The sequence below is a fragment of the Diuraphis noxia genome, unplaced genomic scaffold (assembly GCF_037042655.1).
Source record: "Diuraphis noxia isolate RWA-SAM2 unplaced genomic scaffold, SU_Dnox_SAM2 contig0001, whole genome shotgun sequence".
Taxonomy (NCBI): domain Eukaryota; kingdom Metazoa; phylum Arthropoda; class Insecta; order Hemiptera; family Aphididae; genus Diuraphis; species Diuraphis noxia.
Window position 1 is genome coordinate 78,753,282 of NW_028301711.1, and position 21,851 is coordinate 78,775,132.

Consider the following 21,851-nt stretch of genomic DNA (forward strand, 5'->3'; position numbering starts at 1 on the left):
CTGTAATTAACAGCGCCCATCTTGCCACTCGGGTAGCGAGCTCTCTTTTTTCCAAAGTTTTGGTGAACGCCGCACAATCGGTCACTATTTTAAAATGCAAGCCCAACAAGTAGACACGGAACTTCTTCAATGCTTCAACTATAGCTAGTAGTTCGAGCTCATAACTGTGGAGCTTTTGTTGAGCTTCGGATGTCTTCTTGCTCATGTAACCGATAGGATGCAAACGATTGCCATCATTGTCGTCAGTCTGTAACAGCACAGCTCCGAAGCCCCACTGGCTGACATCAGTGTGCAATTCGGTATAGGTAGCCTCTGGATATCTTTTTCAATGGATATTGTTGGAAGTCCAGTTAGTCTTGTTTGTAACATGGTGCTTCTTAGATAGTTCTTAATTAATTTCAATTTCGAAAATGATCTTTCAGCAGAAGATACGTATAGTTAACATTATTCGTAGAGCTACAATTATGTTTGGAAACGAGTAGTTCAATTTTTTTAGTATGGAAAGCGATTGAAGTACAGTAGTGTTTATTTCCACAAGAGATTTAAATATTTGAAGTTCATGATATAAATTATTACCGTCAATATCTTTGAGCTCGTTATCTATGAGATACATATGAAGATCTTTGCAATTTTTCATTAATTCGTCGTCTTCCATTTAAGCTTCCCAATGTGAAATAGGAATCCAAATATTTTATTGTAATTCTTAAATTGATTAAAACGTAAGTTTGGAGAACTTTATGCTCGATCTATATTATAGATTCTATAACAAAAATAAAAAAACGCGGTACAAAATAAAGTTTCACCATTAACAGCAGCATTTTCTTCGCTTTCATAGTTAAACATACGCGCCATTTTTCGTAATCGGTTTAATTTAAGTACCTGTGGAACTTCTGCAAATTTTTCTAAAATATTAGCTTCTAATTTATCTTTTTCAAAACCATTTTCCCGGTATTCTTTAAAAAAAATCCATAAGCCCTTTTAATAAATTTCCTGATAAAGATATACAAGTTTCTATACCTTGTAAACTCTTACTTACAATATTGGTCTTGAGCGAGATATCGTACCAAATTACTGTACTTGAATAAATTCTTAACAACTTATAGATTTTAATAATGACTGAGACTCACTCTTAAACATTCCGTCAGTAGTAGTGTTAAATAATTATTTTAATGTATCGGTAAATTGTTTAATTTCTAATCTACTTTTCCATCTTGTTTCTGCCCATTTTTTAACTGTTAACAGGTCACAGTTTTTTTTAGTATATCCCAGCGTTGAGTTGAAGATGAAAATATTGAATAAATCATTTCAATTGTTCCAAAAAATAATAAAGCTATGGTTGAACTATTTGCTGCATCGTTGATTAATTAATTAAGGTTATGTTCTGCATAAGGCGTAAATAAAGCTCTTGGATTTTGAATTAGTATAAGACTCTGAACCCCTTTATATTGACCAATCATATTTATACCATTGTCGTTAGCTTGTCCTCTACAATTTCGTAAATCAATATCATTATGTTGTAATTGTTCAATTAAAACATTGACTAAACTAAAACCTGTTGTTGACTCAATGTGGATAAAATCCATAAAAAACTCATTTATTTGCTGATCGCACATTTCGTTTTTAAACTCCATATTAACTATACGAATAACAATTGAGAGCTGTTCTTGCCATTCTTATATCTGGCGTAGTATTCATGATTACGGTATAATATTTAGCTGATTTTGTAATATGAATTATTTTAGTTTTTATTGCAACGGTCATCAATTTAATTAAATTTTCCTGTATATCATGACCAAGATAATGCACATGTGTGTCGTGATTTTTAATTTTCTCCCATAACTGGGTCAAATTTTCCAATCATTTCGATAAGGCCCAAGAACTATCCATTATTTTTTGTAAATTTTGCATCTGACGTATCTCAAAAAGCCTTATAGTGTTTAGCTAAGTAGTGAATAGCTGCTATAATCCTTTTTAAAACATTTCTCCAATGTATTTTTACTTTTTAAAAAATTTCTAAATTAGTTTTATTAATGGTATACATTTGTTGTATTCTAATTTTTAAATCAAACCACTTTTCTGTTCTCCTAAAATGTGTTAAGAATCGTTGATATTCTATCAGTTTGGTTCCTAAATGACTACAATCATTTGTGCATTATCCACTTAAGCTACCTTAGTCAGAAAGACCAAATAGCTTACAAAAAAAAAAAAAAACAAAATACATGATATTTAGATATCGAATATATCAGCCAATTTCTATCAACTATTTTACCATTAGGTAACTTTCTATAGAAAACATTGGTTGAAAATCGTTTATTAACTTCTCTTTCACTCAAAGATGAAATAGTTACACGAGAAGGAAAATTAAAATTAGTTATTATCTTAGGACCAATTTGCAGTCATCGTACATATTGAAATCATTCATAGCAGTGTTTGTTAATATTATTTTTGATTCATTTTAAGGTAATTAACAAGATAATATTTCTTGAAATTCGATTCTTTAAAATTACTTACCTAGTTTGTGGTAACTCAGAATCTTTATTTAACGCTTTTGGAGACTTTAAACAAATGGATGATAATTCCTGTGATTTTTCTCTTTCTAATTCTAGATTTTCTATCTCAGAGTTAACTTGGGAAATAGTTGAGATTTTAGTAGCTAATATTACATCACTTTTGACTGTCTAACTTATCATTTTCTTTACTTAAAAATTTAAGTAATGATCCTAGCTGTGTTTTTAAAAAATCTTGTTTTATTTGTTTCTTTTCTCTTTTTTTGCACCCCGATTCATATGATCTGAATCTATCGCGATCTCGATTATACATTATCTTGAATTATACCTAATAATAAATTATATAATATTTTTTTTTTTTATGCTATACAACCCATTAAGGCCTTTTGCACGCTTCAACCAAACTTCTCCATATATTCCGGTCCATTGCATTGCTTTGTCTCGTCGGTATCTGAAATATCTTTCTTAACTCTATCTAACCACCGCTGTCGAGGTCTTCCCCTTGGACGCTTTTTTGTTGAGTTTCGGATTAGGACATTCCGTATGACACTTTCACAAGCCCGCCAAACATGGCCAGCCCACTCTAATTGTTTCACTTTTAAGAACAAACAGATATTTGGTTTGTTATATAGCCTTCCTAGTTCATCGTTCTTTCGTCTCTCATATTCCCCAATTTGATTTCGCACAGGTCCGTAAATTTTCCGTAAGACTTTTCTTTCGAAGGTGAGTAGCTTCTCTTCGTCCCCCTGTGTTGTGGACCATGTCTCGCATGCGTACATTACTATCGGTCTGATGTAGGAGGTGTATAATTTCTCTTTTATAGCTTTGGACAATAATCTGGAGCTGAACATCTTACTCATGGCAAAATACGCTTTATTTGCATTTCTTATTCTTAGCTGAATTTCATTATGCATATTATTTTTTGAGTTAATATTGACTCCCAAATATTTAAACTCATCCAATTGTTCAAAGGTATAGGGACCTACTTTTAGAGCTGCTGTATTTACCATATGTCTAGACATAACTAGGTATTTAGTTTTATTCTCATTGATAACGAGGTTCATTCTGTGACTAGACTCAATTAATTTCTCTGTGGCCTCCACTTTATCATCTTTAGTGTCTCCTAGTTTAACGATGTCGTCCGCGTACGCAAGCATTATATTCTTGTCATTCAGCTCCAATTCATAATTTATTGGTATATCCCTGACTACTTTTTCAAGCGCCAGATTAAACAATATAGGAGACTTTGCATCTCCCTGTTTTAGTCCAGATTGAACCTCGAATTGTGGGGATAACTCACCTTGGTACCGGATTTTACAATATGTGTTTGAATTACATATTTCTATCATTTTGACTAGCTTTTCTGGGATTCCGAAATTTCTCAACGCTGTCCATAGTTGTTGTCTATTGACACTATCATAGACTTGCTTAAAGTCTACAAAGATCATGTACAAATCCTTATCATGTTCGTAGTACTTCTCCATTATTTGTCGGATGGTGAAAATATGATCTGTAGTTGACTTGCCTCTTGTGAACCCACATTGGTATTCTCCAATTATGTCTACTGCGTATCCTTCCAATCGTTTTAAGACCGCAAAGAATAGTACTTTATAGCTTTTATCCAATAATGAAATTCCTCTGTAATTTTCTACCTTAGCTGTGTTTCCTTTTTTAAAGACCGGACACACAATCGCTGTGTTCCGATCTTTGGGAATCTGCTCATTGATCCATATGGATACACGTCAATTGATCGCAAACAATTTACCGCAAATTATTGATCGCAAGCCAATTGATCGCAATTGCAATTTACCGCACATCAATTGATCGAAAAACAACATTTTCAGTAATATAAAAATATTTTGAATATATATTTAATTTTAATAAATTTGGCACAACTCTGGTTACATGTATGGTTAAAAATATATTTTTCGTCTTAGATTAAAAATGTTTAAAAAATATTGTTCAGTATATAAAAATGAGAAAAATTTAACTTTTAAAATTATAATCTGCAATATTTTTTTATATAAATAGATAATATTTGTAGGTACATTTAATTGAACATAAAAAATAAATAAATATAATATTATAATAAATCATGAAGGTAGGTATATAATAATGAAAAACACTAAATATTAAATTTGCAATTGAAAATTGTATGCAATGCCACGAAGATAGTCTTCAATATTTGTATTATTGTTATAATTGGTACAAATTTTTTTTATTTTAGCTGCTCTATCTCGGTAAATTTTTTTTTTGGGTGGCTCGTTGCCCCCAACATATTGTTCGATTTTGAATCTGTTAATGCTCTCTTCTTTTTTTAATGCATTTATAAATTTCCAAATTGAAGGATGCATACTATTTATAAGTGATGTGAAACAATTGTGCCACCCTTCTATAGCATTATTTGTGGTAGCCAAATCTTGGATTACTCTCGAAAAACAGTTCCATAATGTGATTGGATACTTTGGCGGCTTTCTTTTTCCTCTCCTGTCTAATTTTCCTATCCATGTATTTTCGAAATAATCCAACAGCGGCGCCAGTAGATCTTCATTATCTGTGTAATAATTTGTAACTAGTAATGCATTATAACATTTTATTACATCTGCTTCTGGAATAAAAGCTAATGCTGGTAGCATTCGAATTCGTAATGAAAATTCCGGATCATTTCGATAAGTTGTCTGTTGGCCCAATTCTTGGACATGACGCCAAATGCATTGTGACATATGAAAGAAACAACCTTTTACCTCGGTATCACAAAACTCCGTTTCGATTGCATTTAAAGCTGCTCTTTCATAATCTATCATAATACTTTTTGGATTTAAATTTGACTTCAGCGATTTTAAAATTTCAAACATGTGACGGTAAGTTTTTTCTTTTTTATCTGGCAGTAATACGTAAACACTAGGAATAACGTTGGAATAACATACCCCGTGTATAGTATATAACTGAGCAAAAATGGGGGGTGCCACTGAAAATGTTCCGTCACAAAACCAATTATCACATTCACTCATAAAATCTAAATTTTGTTGAGTTGTAAATATTAAAATGCGTGATTCAGTAGGACCGCTATCGAATTTTAAAAATAATTCACCATTGGAGTTATATCTATATTGATCTGGTATAATAAATTCAAAATTACTTGGATTAGCTGGTGCAGCTTCCTCCTTTTGGCGTACACGTTGAATTGTCCTTTTCAATGTATTAACACTCGACATTTCTGCGGAAACGGCACTTGTTACCTAATTTAGTTTAATTTGAATAATTAACTATTTTTTCCATTTCTATATGTAACTAAAATATGAATTACCTGCATAACTGCGTTTCCTAAAACTGAATGTGTGCTGAGAGTTGTTTGTAATGCATTTTTCTTTAAAGTTGAAATAACTTTTTTCGCTTCGATTTTTGCTGCATTTGGAACGTGATTGTTATGTTCAATAAATTTAGTAATTTTGTCGTCTACTACGTGTAAACGACCTTTACAATGATTTTTTTTGTATTCAGAACATTTCCAGTATGTTTTATTGTCATGTTCTCGTTCTTTTACGTGTAAGAAACCTTGATAAATAAGCATATACTTATTTTTTTCGCTTAATACGTACTCTAAAGCCATATTCTATGTACAGTACTTTCAGCTCAAGTTATTAGTATATACCGATTGACGATTGTGTCAGTACTGATATATTTTCATAGTGTTTCATGGTGATCTATATTCTATAGATAGATAGGGAAAAATACGGACTGATAAAATAGGGTACGAGTATAATGTTAGATAAGACTTAATTGTTAACGATCGAATAAAGTTACAAAAAATAATATTGGCCTTGCGATCAATTATCGTGCGATAAATTGGTTTGCGATCAATTGTTTACGGTCAATTGTCGCGCGGTAAATTGTTTACGATAAATTGACGGTACACCGATCCATATACTTTTAATTAGTTTTTGTATCTGTATTGTTAGGTGTGATCCTGCTAGCTTAAGAAGTTCTGCGTTAATGTTGTCTTCTCCCGGCGACTTATTATTCTTCAGAGAGTTGATGATCATCTCGATTTCGTCAAAATTTGGCTCCAGCAGCTCCGGTTGTACAGTGTCATATATTATTTGTTCGTATTTATCGCCTAAGCTCGGTTCTTTAGAGTTCTTTAGCAGCTGTTCAAAGTGTTCTCTAAAAAGATTAGTTATGGCCTGTGTTCCAGTAACTAGGTTCCCATCGCCATCCGACATAGTGCAGTTACGTGCTTGAATCCTTCCTTGATCGACTTACATTGCTTGTAAAACAGTCTAGGATTAGTTTTGTAACTTTCAATGTCCTCAATCGCTTTCTTTTCTGCTAGTCTCTTTTGGCGTCTTATTATCCTGTTAGCTAAAATTCTTGCTTCTTTATAGGCTTGTATCTTTTCCTCACTTGTATCTTGTAACATTTGTAGTCTGCATGCATTGCGATTACTTATTGCATCTTGACAGGCTTTATCAAACAAATGTTTTTTTGGGTTTCGGCTTTCCTCTTGAAAGGTGCTTGCAGCTTCGGTTACTGTATTTTTTATCTTAGCCCAGACTAATTCGATTTCAGAAGTCGACGAATACCTTAATTATATAACATACGTTTTTTATTATAGTTAATGTAAGTAAAAATCAGAATTTAAAATAATAATTATTCAACTAAATAATTATATATTATATTATATATTTAAGTGTCATAAACACATAAATACACTCCAGATTACATAAAAATATATAATAAGAATGTTTACTTTTTAAATAATTTAAAATCTAATACATTTATTTATTGTTGTATAAACTAAATAAATGAAATCATAATATTAATAATAATAAAGTTATTAACCTATAGTGACTGCCAGTTGTATGAATATTATATATATAAATATATTATATTATCCACGTGTCTCTACAATTGTAATGCGTGTGCGCAAATTACAGATTAGTCATAAATGAAACAATAATATCAGTAGGCATAAGTAAATAATGAGATACCAAATTAATATTATCAACATGACAACATTCACCATAGTCTATTTATACTCCTCAGTTAATCAATGCATATTATATAGCCGACACTACGAAAATACCCATAATTATTTGTTATCAACAATAATAGCATAGGTACTATAAATACAATAACAATAATATTGTTACAAGTATTTTGATAAGTTATTATGTTAATTAATCACCAGTATTAATAAAAATATAGTACACAAGTACTGTTCTATAGGATATCACTAAACTATTATTTCAATAGTAGTTTAAAATATAATATTCTTATTAATAATTTAATATTTTCTAAATTATAATATTTATTCAGAAATGATGTGTTTTCCGCGGGGCCCCATATTTGTGTGGGGCCCTGTACACATGTGGCCGTATATCATTTGCGAATCGTCTACTTACCTGTACCAAATTATCGTACATCAAATGCGCATAAATATTCTAAAAAATAGAAGGGTATAACGAATTGTGTTAGGGACATGATGTATAATATTATTTAGATGATAAATAATTTAAGATTTTTAAAATTAAAAAATAATTTATATACATAAACATTTTTTTGTTCAAATTTTGTCGAAATTCATCAAAAACTCGAAAATGTAAGTTACAAAATTATATTTTTACTCAGTTTATCACCTTATACATATTATGCAATATTCGAAAATTTAACATTACGTGAGTAAATTTAGAGACGAACAAAGTTTAAGACCAAAATTTAGAAAACAATCTGCACTTGGGGTACACATTATTTTTTTCATTACTATTATTGAATAATAATTATTTTGATGTGCGAAATGATGTAGGACCTTTTAAACAGTCAATGTGCAAACGATGTATAACCCAAAAACCGAACAATGCACAAATGTCTTACAAAAAAGGTTAAAATTAACAATAGTGATGCGCAAACGATAACCAGCGGTGAAGATGCCCCGGTTGCACTGACCTTGTGCCGGCCCTGATAATATGCAATATAAATATGTTATAATAGGTACTATTAGTTATAAAATCAGCTCCGTCTCTGCATTTCAGGAAAAATAAAACAACAGGTAATAGGTATATTTTTAGACCAAACATATTGGCAGTATTGAACGTGTTATGCGAAGACACAAACAAAACGCAAGTGCATATCGAATTGATAAAAATACAGGGGTGCGATCTAATCTACGACCAAAATATTGAATTTTAAATTTTAAATTCTACATTGTAGACAATAACTCTCTACAAAAAAATTCAAAGCGGGGGAATATGATACCCTGACCCTCCCCCTCCTTTAGCATACCACTGAAAAACGTTGTTGTGTTCGAGCATAAAATAACATATTTCCATCTGAAACACTAGTTACTCAACTATGGCCTAATGGGAAATAAATAAATAAAGCAAAACTTGATTTTATAAAATCTATAATGCATCTTATACATACCAACCGATGCTTATGAGTTTTATACAAATTTTGCGAAATAGTGCAATAAATGAGGAAGATGTTAATGGCTACATGAGACTTAAGGTTTTGATATTGAGAATAATAATTAAGATCAATAATTACATTTTTTAACTGTTAAGTTATGAAAATGTTGATAGAGATAAATTGAATGCTGTTAGTTAGGTTTATAATATATTTTACTAGAAAACGATGTTGCATTTTTTTTCTTATTTAATATAATTGTTATACATGTTATTCTTACACATTTTAAATATTAAACTAATATAACCCGAAGACTGGGTTAAATAATTTAATGTTGATTAAGTAGGTTTTTAAATATTTTACCAAAAAGTTGTTTACTAATATTTTTTTGTTATAATATACTTTTTATGCCTTTTGTTGTTACACGTATTAATATTGTTTTATAATAAACTCAAAGACTGAGATAAATCTTCTTCTTTTTCTTCGCCTTCTCTCCAATCTATTTGGAGTCAGCCACCCTGGTCCACAATATCCATTTACTACGATCCTTAGCATCCTCCTCACAAACACCAGTCATTCTCATATCGCACTCTATAATCTTAAATCATCTCTTTATCGGTCTTACTCTTTCTCGTTTTCCATCTACACTCATGTCTTTGTCGCTGAAATTGTTTCAGGTTTTTCTCTTCTTAAAACATATCCACAACACTCATTTTCCTCTCCATTGTTTTATCTATAACCCAACATTCCGATCTATACATCATCGCTGGCCTTACTACTGTCTTATAAAATGTACTTTTTAACCTGATCGGAATTCTTCTATCGCATAAAACACCTGATGTGTTCTATCCACTTCATCCATCCACACTTAATCTTACGCATAATATCTTTGTCAAAACCACTATTCTTTTATAATGCGGATCCTAAGTACTTGAAACTATCAACTTCGTCCACTACTTTGCCCACTATATTCACTACATGCATATTCTGATTTACTCTTTGGACTCTATTTCCAAGAAGAGAATTAAACTCAATATTCACAGTTTTACTTTTACTAGTTTTTAACCCTTTACTCTCAAGTGCTTCCTCCAGACTCTCTCCAATCAACACTACATCATTCGCAAACAACATGCACCATGGTACCTTGTATACTTTTTGTAATTTAATCTATTACTGAAGAAAACATTTAAGTACTCAATTTTAAACCTTGATGCACTCCAACTACAACCTTAAACTCTTTAGTCTCACCAACAAGTCAGTTATCATTCGACCTCTGTTCGGTTTGGACGTATTCCGTTTTGTTTGCTCCGTTATCTAATATTTTGTAACATGCAGTGAACAAAGTGCAACTGTCCGCTGAGCGAACCTGACCTTATAAAGTGTACTAAATGTCTAAACGGTTGGAATCTTGCTTTTACATCTCTTTCCAGCTTTTCAGGCAACTCTCTTAAAAGGCGAGTCAGTTCATGGATATGCACCACCTGTGAATCTGTAAAACTTGGAATCAAGAAAACCACTTTGTCCACTCCTTCGGACATTGATTACGCATCTAAAATTGATATCATTCTGGCTGCAGTTGGTGATATTAAAACTACTCTTTCTAAGCATGAACAATTGTTTGGTAAACTCAATAAAAAAATTGATGATGTTGCAAACCAATTACGTGACCTAGCTGTTCGTACTACCTCACTTGAAGATAGAGTAACGTTATTAAAAACCCGTTTATCTAAATTGGAGTCCATGAATACCTTAACAGATAACAAATATAACAAATATAATAATAAATTATTTGTTATTATATTTGTTTTATATTATTATATTATATTAATTAATAATATAATATAATAATAAATAACATAATATCTGAAGTTTCCGACAGACAGTTAAGATCACGTAATATGATTATATTCAATGTTCCGGAATCTGATGATAATACCCTGGCTAATGACTCTTCTGCAATCAAATCAATTTTCGATAGTCTAGCTATTGTTATGACTCCTACAGCTATCAATAGACTAGGTAGAAAATCTACTTAACCTCACCCGTTAAAAATTATCTTGCAAGATCCATCTGATGTCTTCGTTATTCTAAAAAATAAAAATAATAATGATATTATTAGTCTTTCTGAAACTTGGTTATCGCAAAATGTTCTTACATCGGAATTAGGTTTTAATAACTATACTACTTATCGCTATGATCGTAACTCAAATACAAGCAGCTGTTCTAGAGGCGGCGGTGTTCTATTATCTGTAAATAATAAATATTATTCTCGTATGTTATCTGTACCTGCCAGTCCTGTTGAGCATTTATTTATACTAATTAAAATTAATACTTCCTATATTCTAGTAAGTAATGTTTACTTTCCACCTCGTTCTAATATCGATAATTATAATATTCATTTTAATATCATTAGTAACCTACTATCTAGTTTACCATATGTAAAAAATATAATAATGGTCGGTGACTACAATTTTTCAAAATTAACTTGGCTTCCTAGCTCTATAGGTTTTTTCCCTAACTTATCCAACTTAACTTTAACAAAGTCGGAATTTTTGTCTAGATTATCTTTTTTAAATTTTTAAATTTAACCATATACTAAATAACAATGATTCAATTTTAGATTTAATTTTATCTGATGCAAATAACTTATCAGTTAATAGATCCTTGTGATAGCTATCATCCAGGCTTACTTATTTATTTCCCTATTACCATAATGAATCCTATTGATTATAATTTATGTACTTATAATTTTTATAATTGTAACTACTTTGATATTAATTTCACCTTAAGCTCGGTAAGTGGTGTAATCTGTTTAAAAACTTAACTATAAACGAGGCTGTAAATATTTTTTATTGTATTATTTATGAAATTATTGATATATTTGTTCCTAAAATTATTAAACGTCATTCAAACTACCCTATTTGGTTTTCAAAAAATTTAAAGGCTCTAATTTAAAAAAAAAAATTGCTCATAAAGTTTATAAGAGTACCGGTTTGGTGAGTGACCACATATCTTTTTTTAGAACTTCGTACCAAGTGTAAGTTCTACTCAAAAGCAGACTATTGACTATTACCTTTACATTAATAATTTACAAAAAAACTTAAATGTCTATCCTAAAATTTTTTGAAAATTCATAAATAATAAACGCAAATCCAATTTTTCACCAAATTGCTGTACTTGTGTAATGAAAAATTTGATTCACCGAATGATATTGTCAATGCTTAATATTTTGCTAAATAATGCTATAATGCTAAATATTTTTCTAGCGTATATGAAAATAACAATGATATTAATTTAAATAATAACCAGTTTAATCAACCTAATGTAGGTACTCCTATCTCCTTTGCACTCTTATACAATACACTTACTTGATATTTTTAATTCACTTATCTCACTTACTTCTAGCTCATGCCCAGGACCTGATTTAATTCCAAGTATATTTTTCAAGAACTGTACTTATGCTTTTTCTACTCCCTTATTATATCTGTTTAACCTATCGCTATCTTCTGGTATTTTTCCCGATGCATGGAAAACTAGTATTATTCGCCCTGTACCAAAATTATCATCAGACCTGTCTAATATCGCCAATTACCGACCAATCTCACTACCTTCTATTATACCCAAGGTATTCGAATCTATTATTGCTGCAAAAATCATACCTATTCTAGCAAATGTTATCGTTGATGACCAGTATGGTTTCCGGCGTAATAAGAGTACTATTACTAATTTGCTCATCTTCCAAAATGTCTTATCTGATGCCCTTAAGACTTGTAATAGTGTTGAAGTTATCTACACTGATTTTGCCATAGCTTTTGATAAAGTGAACCACCAGATTTTATTTACAAAATTAGAACAAATCGGAGTATATTGTCCCCTCCTAAACTGCTGAATTTCTTTTACCCAAGATCGTTATATAAGACCCAAATATAAAAATGAAAACAATTAACATTCGAAAATTAGGTACCTACCCAAAATGTATATTATGTTGAATATTTAGTAACACATATGTATAATATACCATTAGAACAAATACGTTTATACAATTTTACAAGGTTTTTATTGCTGGATGTTTAAATTTAATATATCTAGTTATTACTTAATAAAAAAAAAAAAAATGTGAATGAGTTTAGTGTTCATTCACAGATTTATGTATGGCTACGCTTTTAAACTTTAGTTAATTTGTCACAATACCTACTGCCCATCACTCGCAGAAAATTCAAATCCATTGTACCTAAATATAAGAAATTGTATAATCAATGTACTCGTGATCAATATTAATACCGAGTTAAATTAATTTTATAATAACTACCTATTTAAATTTATATGTGTTCATGATTTTAGCATTTTATTTCATAGTTAGTTAGTATTTTTTTTACTCAAAACCTGAAGATGAAACATAATATCGAAAATTAATAAATTATTTTTTACATACCTACATGAGATCGCATAATTAAATAAGTTTTTATTTTTACAAAATATAAGTGTACGAGAGTATATATAAAAAAAATCCCATTCTAAAGCATAAATATTGTTTTTAATGTCTTGATTCATTTTTTTACTATTGACTCATTTTAGATAATCATTCAACATTTGTAACAATTTTACATATTACATAGTTTTATATAATCACTGAAAATAAACTTCAATAGGTATGTTACAAAAATAAATGTGTAGCGTGGTAGGTACATAAGTTTTTCTACTGCAAGGGAAATTAAGGAATCATAGATATGTTTTTGATTATAGTGCAGTATAAAAATATCAGTAATAGCACGCTATATTTTGCTAGAAATTTAATGAATTATAGATTGATTTGGAAAAACGATAAACAGAATTCAAAACCTGTAACTTTAAATTATTTCTAATTCAACTCATCATTTACACAACAAAAGATTTAGATCGATTGTTATTCGAATAAGTGAGAATTTTCGCGCCACCCAAGCTTCCTCGAAAATCCTCTAGGTAGCGCCACTAGAGTAGAATGTTCTCGACGGTGGTGTACTCCCACTCTGTCACTTCCAGCATGAGCCGTCTGGCGTCTACCGGCGGGGATTCGCAGTTGCCCGTGGCTGTGCCGCCGGCTCTCGGTCTTTTCCTGGCACCTGAACTCTACACGCTGTTGCGTTTCCTCGCCGTCGTGAGCCGTATTGGCGCTGGTGAAACCACGTGTACAGACGACACTCCGTTACGTTCATGACGTATCCATATTTATTTTGTTAATCCATAATTCTGCTGTGTTCAGGCGACGCAATGTGCGATTTTAACATTGATTTGCAGGAAGTCGAGCTGCGTTGTGTACACAAGCCGTTTTCCATATCCTAAACAAATGCGTGTGGTCAGTGCATATCACGAGCTACTATAATATGGACTGAAAACGATATTCGCATTGTAGCTACGACGCTACCGCTGTCAATAATTGTACAGAGACATCAGCCACTGTTCGACACGTCCCCGCCGCAGCAATATTATATGCGTTCTGCTGTCGGCGTAATAAATTATGTTAATGGTGTTGAAATATCACATTTTATATGAACGTTGTCACCGTAAAACACACCCGTCGTTGTTTTATTATTTGTGTTTGAGTTAAAGTTAAAATGTATAAAAATTAATTTAGCAATATTTAAATTTACCGGTGGTGGTAAATCGAATTACATTGCTTTTGCTACTTACAAACTACTATTTGCTTGTGGATCTAGTACGTACGTTACGTCCATGAAACATAGTTTTATCCGTGCTGGTCGTTTGGTTCGGCTCACTTCACGTGAAATCATCACTAACAGTCTTTTACCAAAGTGTATACAATGTTGACACAGTATTTTAAAACATATTTTTGATAACGTGTGTATACCTAGGTACCTACTAATATTAGTATTTGCCAAGTAAAATACTCGAACACCCACAAGACGAACTATAGGACGATAGTAGAAGTGCATAAAGCTGCGGTCGCACGATGATAGTAAAACGCGATAGTTGCTGTCGTGAAAGTATATCATAGTTTGCTATCACCATCACTGCCTGTTCACACACATTAGCAGTAATAGTGATAGACGATAGACGATAGTACATTTTGTATTTTTTTTTTATAGACGATAGTGCGATAGTGATAGCATGTACCTGTACACACGGTGAAAGTGCACGAGCGGATCACTGCAGCTAGTTCCAAGTTACGTACGCGCATGCGCATGCGCACCAATTCCTATTATCAACATATCTTATCAATAACTGATAAGCACTTCGAAATTTTACAACTGTCAAATGCACAATTAGTGATGGGCACTACCCAAGGTTAATATAAATAGAAGGTTCGCTTATTGGGCTTATAATATGTTGTGATTGGTTGAATTGCGTGTGACGTCAAAATAGTACACATCTTTTTATCTTATATCCTCGATCATATAAAAGTATATAAAACTCGAGGTTTTTAGTTGTTACTTGTTACTTATGTTAGTTGTTAATTTGTTATAGTTGTTATGTTTAAAACACTACCTATCTTATAAATAATTTATTTTAAAAATGTTTAATACATAAATTTAAAACATACCTATTTTGTTTTAAACATTTTGTTAACTGTATCTAAAGTGAATATTGTATTTTTTTTTTTTAAATGTTCTGTTTAAAACTCAAACACTGTTTGTTTTGAACAGAAAAATCAGTTTAAAACCAAAAATTGAAACAAAACTACAGTAGGTACAAATAAATAACAAAACTTTTAAATTAAATTTGCATCAAGTTGTTAACTCCATAAATTATTAGATTTTTTTTATTGCTTTTTCATTAATTTTCTGAATACCATATATATCTGTGTGTGCAGTATAATATTAATACAGCTAATATGAAATTGAATATTGGTAAGTAAAAATGTACTTTATATTAAAACATAAAAATTAATCAATTCTTACAAATATTAGCCAACTACTGCAGTACCCAATTTTTTAAAGTATTATTTATAAGCATTAAAATTACATTTTTGATGTTGTAAGACATGAATATTAAATAAAAATGTTTTTAACCTAATAAAACATAAACAAATATTAATGAATTTTATATACAAATCTTGTCAAATAATAAAGTAGCATAATATGGGTAACTTATAATTGCATGGTCTACTTACACGGCTGAATATCATATATATATTATAGTTAAGTAATTATTTTTTTCATTTTTTTACAATTTTTATATCCTTCAATATCTCTATTATAATTTTTTCTTTTCATTAATTTATTAAATTGAACTTCTTTTATTTTTAAATTTAAATATTTAATACGTATAAAAATCCTTTGTAAAATGTATGCTTTTATTATTTTTTCGGGAAATGCAGTTTGTTTTTTCATTATTTTATCTGTTAGTATTTTAGAAATATTTGGCCTATCGTTTAACTGTTTTTTTTCATTATAGATATTAAATTCAGTTTCGATCAATTTTACCACTTGCATCCATTCATCAGAAGGAGTAGTCAGGCCTCCAAATGACAAATGATCTAACCAACTAGGAAGAGTATATTTATGTTCTTCATTAGCTTTTGTTATTGAACCTAATTCGGGAAATTCATTTTTAAACTTTCTAGCTATCCACCCAGCTACATATTTAAAACCATCTTCTTCAGCAATATTAGTTTGAGGATTAACAGTTCTATTATCTTGAACCAATGAAGCAGATTTAGATGTTGGCGAATGAAATATTTCTTTAATATTTTGAACTTCTGCTACTCTATTATAATCAGTATTGTCTTGTAAAAACTGTTGTGGATCATCTATTGACACTTGAACCTAAAAAACAAAATAGTAATTTGTAATTTTGTATTTTAAATAGGTACAGATTATCATCATATATTATATTAACTAATTATTTTTATTATTACCTTAGCAGTTTTCATTAATGAGGCCATCAGAAACTCATCTGGTTCATTGTCTACAGTGTTTAAACGAGATACTACAATGCCGGGTGTCTTTCCTAATATCATCATTCGAATTCTGTATAGCGCATTTAATGGTGTTGGATGATCATTTAATCCACCACGAGTTCTTAACTGTGAAAAGAAATTTTCCAAAGCATCCTGATTCAACCGTCGAGTTAGGATATATTCTAGATTGTACTTTTGATGAAGATATTCATAAAGGTTTTGCAATGAGGTACTATTTATAATGACACCTTTTTGAAATATTTCCATACCTTTTTTTTTTAAAGTATACTCATCGTTAGTTTGATTTGCATTTACTTTAGATTTTGACATGACTCTCATATTTGAAAATACTTCTATAACTTTTTGTAATATTTTTTTTTGTTCTTCCAGGTGTAAACCAAATGGCCTTTTTGTTGGAATTGCTGCACATACATTAGATGAGTTCATTACATCAAACCACTTGTTTATTAGCAATATGAAATCTCCAGTATTAACAGCCATATTTTTATCTGTCCCTGGTAAATAATGTTTCAATGCTGTTCCAGTAGAATGTGACATCAATTGTGCAGCAAGCAATACATTTTGACGTTGAGTTTTTACACAGTCTAAATGGTTTTTTGTCAAATGGTAACAAGATGAAATTTCTGATTCAGTTATTTTTAATAATTCTTCAATTGGTGTTTTTGTCACAATATTTCCATCGTCCATTATAAATCCAGTATCAATGAACCAATTCCTAATTAGTTTTAATAAATGTGGAGCATCAGCAAACATAAATATTGGATCCCCAGTGTTTGGATGTGGAAAGGCAGTATTATCAACATTTATATTTAATTTTTTCCATAAGCCCATATTTCCACCTCCACAGTCACATACACATGCTACTACGGTGTATCCTACAGCATGGAGCTCGCTAATTATATTCCTTAATATCTCATCAGTCATTTTTTTATCAAAATCTACAAATACTGGCTGCTTCCATTTAGCAACAAGTCCACGGGCTAAAACTATTTGCATTTGATTATATGGTCCCATAACCACATCATTTGCTTTGTCATATTCATATTGGTTTGCCACTTTAACTTCATCAAATTGTAATACTACAAGTTTTTCTATAGGAGATGAATTATTGCTTGAAATACTCATAACTTTAATAATATCTTTAAGAATTCCTTGTTTCATATTTATTTTGGAGGCCCATCTACGTAATGAAGATAAACCAGGCAAAGGATAATTTAGTGAGTTACGAACATATAAGTAGGCACGTTGACTTAAACACCTCAATGCAAAAGATTTAGAAATTTCATCAGTAGACCATATAACCTTTTTTTTTTTTTTAAGTATCAAGTCCAATTGATTTTTAGTCAAAACATTTGATACCAAAGATCTGACATCTTCCTCTGTTTTTTGTTTTTTATAATTGTTTAATGATTTAACTAATATTTTGTTTTCATTTTTTGATTGTTTGTAATTTGTAGTCATGTCATTCAATTTATTTTTTAGATCTTCAATTTGTTTTTTGGCATGTTCAAGCTCTACAGATGGCAAACGTTCATTTAAATTGTTTTCAAGCTGATGATTATTTAGGTTTTCAGTAACACTTATATCAGCTTGTATTACATTTTCATTTGTCACATCCTACAGTTATTTGATATATTGTAATAGGTATATTTTATGTTTTAAATAAAGTTATTAATATTAAAACTAATGTGACAAAGTAGCTGTTGATCAGACGACCTTTCTTCACTTAACAAAGTTATTAGCTCATTGTGGTCTTTTTTTTTTAAACGCAAAGAACGTGAACTTAAAGATGTTATATTTTGAGAAGATAATATTATTCCTTCTTTTATACTTAAATTTAGAGACGGTATTGCTGGAAATAAAGTTAAATACCGATGTAACAAAATATACAGAATGGCCTAACAAATGAAAAATAAAAAAAATATGCTAGTTCAATGTATGAAAAGAATTTCAGATTAACTGAAAATTCCTAAAAAGTGTATTTTGAAAAAGTTAAGTATTACTTTTCAAATTAATTCATAATAAAAAATATAGATTAGAACAGGAGTTATTTCATTTGTCAAGTGTTTGTTATACTTTCAGTGGCGCCGAACTAATTTTTTTTAGGTGTGGCAATGGACATTAATTTATACCCACCCACCTACCTAAGCGCTTTGAAACCTAAGTCGTGGGGGGCTAAGCCCCCCCCCCCCCAAAGACACTACAGATTTTTTAACTTAGAAAATATAATTTTAATAAATAAATATATAACCCATATATTATTTACTTTATTTTTGCATTATTTCAGTAGGCTACCCCTTTATAAATGTACACCCAAAAAGTGGGGGCTACCCCCCCCCCCTTTTACAGCAATCAATTTTTATTTTATAATCAACATTCATACATTTTATATTTGCAAAAAAAGATTATATTGGTACAAATAACAATTAATTATATAATTTAACAAAAGTGTAATAATAAAATATAATTAATATATACATTATAAAATTTAAAAAAAAAAAAACCGTTAAATAATTGTCTTTTATAATAGATTTTTAAGAACAGTACTATACGTTGTAAGGGTTTTTATTACCTCTTCATTATCAATGTTAATATCTTTTTCACATGATATAAGCATAAGTGATTCTAATCGATCTTCTCCCATAGTACTTCTCAATCTACTTTTGATTAGCTTCAATTTAGAAAAGGCTCTTTCAGGAGAAGAACTTGAAACCGGTAAAGTTAAACATATACATAATGCAATATAAATTGATGGAAACACTTCTTTTAAATCATTTTGGTGACACACCTTAAAAACCGTCGAAATATTTCCTTGGTTTGTTGCTAAGTCTAGATCTTCTGGATCAATATCACTTTCAGTATTATCACTTGTTTCTATTTCTTCGTCTATATCATCTGTTTTGTGAATTTTTTCTGGTAGTATCATTATTTTTTTAAACATAAAATATGAATCTGAAAATTGTTTGTATTCACGTCTTAAATCATCAGCTTTTACAAATTTCCCATAGACCATTTCAAACCCATCAAAAGCATCATTGGGTAAATTTGACTGCTCTGCTACTTCTTTTAATCTTTTTTCTTGAAAAAGTGAAATATCTTTATAAAGTGGAGTAGATTGATCACTGAATCGCTCTACTATCTGTGTACTTACAATATCAATTATTGTATAGTAAGTATTAACTTGAAAATTTTTGATTGGACAACTGATTTGTTCATCTGCTATATTTTCTCCTGGCATTATTTTTTTTTTTTCTTATCCTGTTTAATGACAATGGAGTAAATGATAATTCATTCGCTTTAGACGCTATAAATGTATTTTTATCTTCTACCAATTTTTTAAATTGGTGCTCACTTCTGAATGTATGAATTTTTTCTAATATCAATTTTACATATTCACTAGCACCCAGCAAATCGATATTAACACCTTGCAAAAATTTAGTTAAAGGGCTAGTTAATTCAAAAATTTGCTTAAAAATAAAACCAGTTAGTATAAAACGCTCGGACAATAAATAATTTATCAAGCTACTAGCTTTGACACTCGATATACGATCAGAATCGTGTTGTAATTCCTCTAATGTATCAATGATTGAATCATATGTGTCGAAAACCGTACAAAGAGCAGCTGAGTGTGATGTCCATCGGGTAGTATCTACTCTTTTTAGTCTTCGCAGTGGCTTTCCAGGATATATTTTTCTTTGGGATGCCGAGTAAAGTTCTACTCGCTTCTTACTACTGCCTATATAATCATAAAGTGTTTCCAATGTACCAAATAAGTCTCTAGCTTGTGAACAGGAACTTACAGCATCGACTATAACCAAATTAAATTTGTGCGCCCAACACCAAACGTAAGTAGCTGATGAATTATGCTCTTTTACAATAGCTAGATGAGACATAAGATGTCGATTCCAATTGTATGTATTCATTTTTTTCAAATCGCGTTGACGTCCACAATATATGCACTTCATTATAACAACAATAATGTTAATGTATTATAATAGTATATAATAATTAAAAATAATTAATAAACACTCGAGACTCGAATAAACTTGCACTCAAGTATTAACAAATGAAAAATAATACCGATGTATAACACACATACGCGCGCGCTGCAGTCAGTTTTATTGTTAACAAATAATAACTATTTTCTATTTTTATCTTTCCAGCAGTTAACTATTATCATTTATCAGTCGATCGCATAAAAATATTATCGGATAATGCGAATTGGTATATTATATTCTAGGTATTTACTATTTAGTATTTCCCATTATTGGCAATTGCGATAATTGGAATATTTAATAATTTTATATTTTTATTTTTAAGACTTTTTAGATTCTGAACGGCGGAGTGATGAATTTATTGATTTTACAACTTTTTTTTTCTGCTCATCAAACAAATCTCTTAGAGACTTAGACCTAGATGATAACCAAAGACTTGGAATTTCGAATGTAGCTAACAACGTAATTGAAAAGGTTGGCGACCCCTTGGCTTAGCTGGTGCTTACAGTTAACTCTTAATATCATTAATTAGTTCTCAGTTCTCAATTTCTCATATATAAATGCCACAAATTACAATTACCTAAGGTACAAAATGTACAATACCATTAGATACAGCTGATATGCTAAATGCTAATACTAACAGCCTATGTGTTACATGAAGGAAAACTCTTTGCTCTATCTTGATAACTATACAATGACTACTCTTCTACTGTTCCAAGACTGGTTTTCTATCACAGAACTAAAGTTTTAACTTTAAAGTTCCCAGTCCTCGGACCACCCACCCCCTTAAAAAGGTGTGGCGACTGCCACACCTAATACATGGGTTCGGCGCCACTGTATACTTTGTATAATTAAAGTTCAAATTAATAATAATAAAAATATATTATAAATTTCAAACGTAAAAATGTTTAGAAATACTTATATTTCAATATTTTGAACAATGTACTTTTCTTATAAATCTTATGTAAACATTTATTTTTACTAAAATATTGAATTTATTGTTCAAACAAATATAATATAATACAG

At 30.3% G+C, this 21,851-nt stretch overlaps 1 protein-coding gene and 2 pseudogenes across 7 annotated transcripts; 2 read left to right on the forward strand and 1 right to left on the reverse strand.

The window, feature by feature from the left end:
* Positions 1 to 2,902: 2,902 nt before the first annotated feature.
* Positions 2,903 to 6,117, reverse strand: LOC149061924 (uncharacterized; annotated as a pseudogene).
* A 4,124-nt stretch (positions 6,118 to 10,241) lies between these two features.
* Positions 10,242 to 12,335, forward strand: LOC149061925 (uncharacterized; annotated as a pseudogene).
* Positions 12,336 to 15,524: 3,189 nt separating this feature from the next.
* On the forward strand, positions 15,525 to 18,517 carry LOC149061926 (uncharacterized). 7 transcript variants are annotated; one of them, XR_016189689.1, is made up of 6 exons: positions 15,525 to 15,757; positions 16,305 to 16,403; positions 16,474 to 16,690; positions 16,773 to 17,038; positions 17,200 to 17,396; positions 18,313 to 18,517. XR_016189689.1 is itself a non-coding variant. In XM_089217178.1 (5 exons), exons 4-5 carry the CDS (start codon positions 16,785 to 16,787, stop codon positions 17,333 to 17,335), a joined length of 390 nt encoding a protein of 129 aa, XP_089073304.1. In that variant the 5' UTR covers positions 15,526 to 15,757; positions 16,305 to 16,403; positions 16,474 to 16,690; positions 16,773 to 16,784; the 3' UTR covers positions 17,336 to 17,408. The 7 variants fall into 7 exon arrangements, 1 of the variants encoding a protein (XP_089073304.1); XR_016189691.1 differs by having other exon boundaries at positions 15,526 to 15,757; positions 16,474 to 16,697; positions 17,200 to 17,436; XR_016189692.1 differs by having other exon boundaries at positions 15,526 to 15,757; positions 16,474 to 16,697; positions 16,776 to 17,038; positions 17,200 to 17,436.
* The last annotated feature ends 3,334 nt before the right edge of the window (positions 18,518 to 21,851 follow it).

Bases quoted from the DNA above. Each gene is read 5' to 3' on its own strand.
- LOC149061926 (XM_089217178.1), top strand. From the start codon at position 16,785: ATGAGGCCATCAGAAACTCATCTGGTTCATTGTCTACAGTGTTTAAAC. The intron at 17,039-17,199 runs GTACTATTTATA...TTGTTCTTCCAG, and splicing joins CATAAAGGTTTTGCAATGAG to GTGTAAACCAAATGGCCTTT.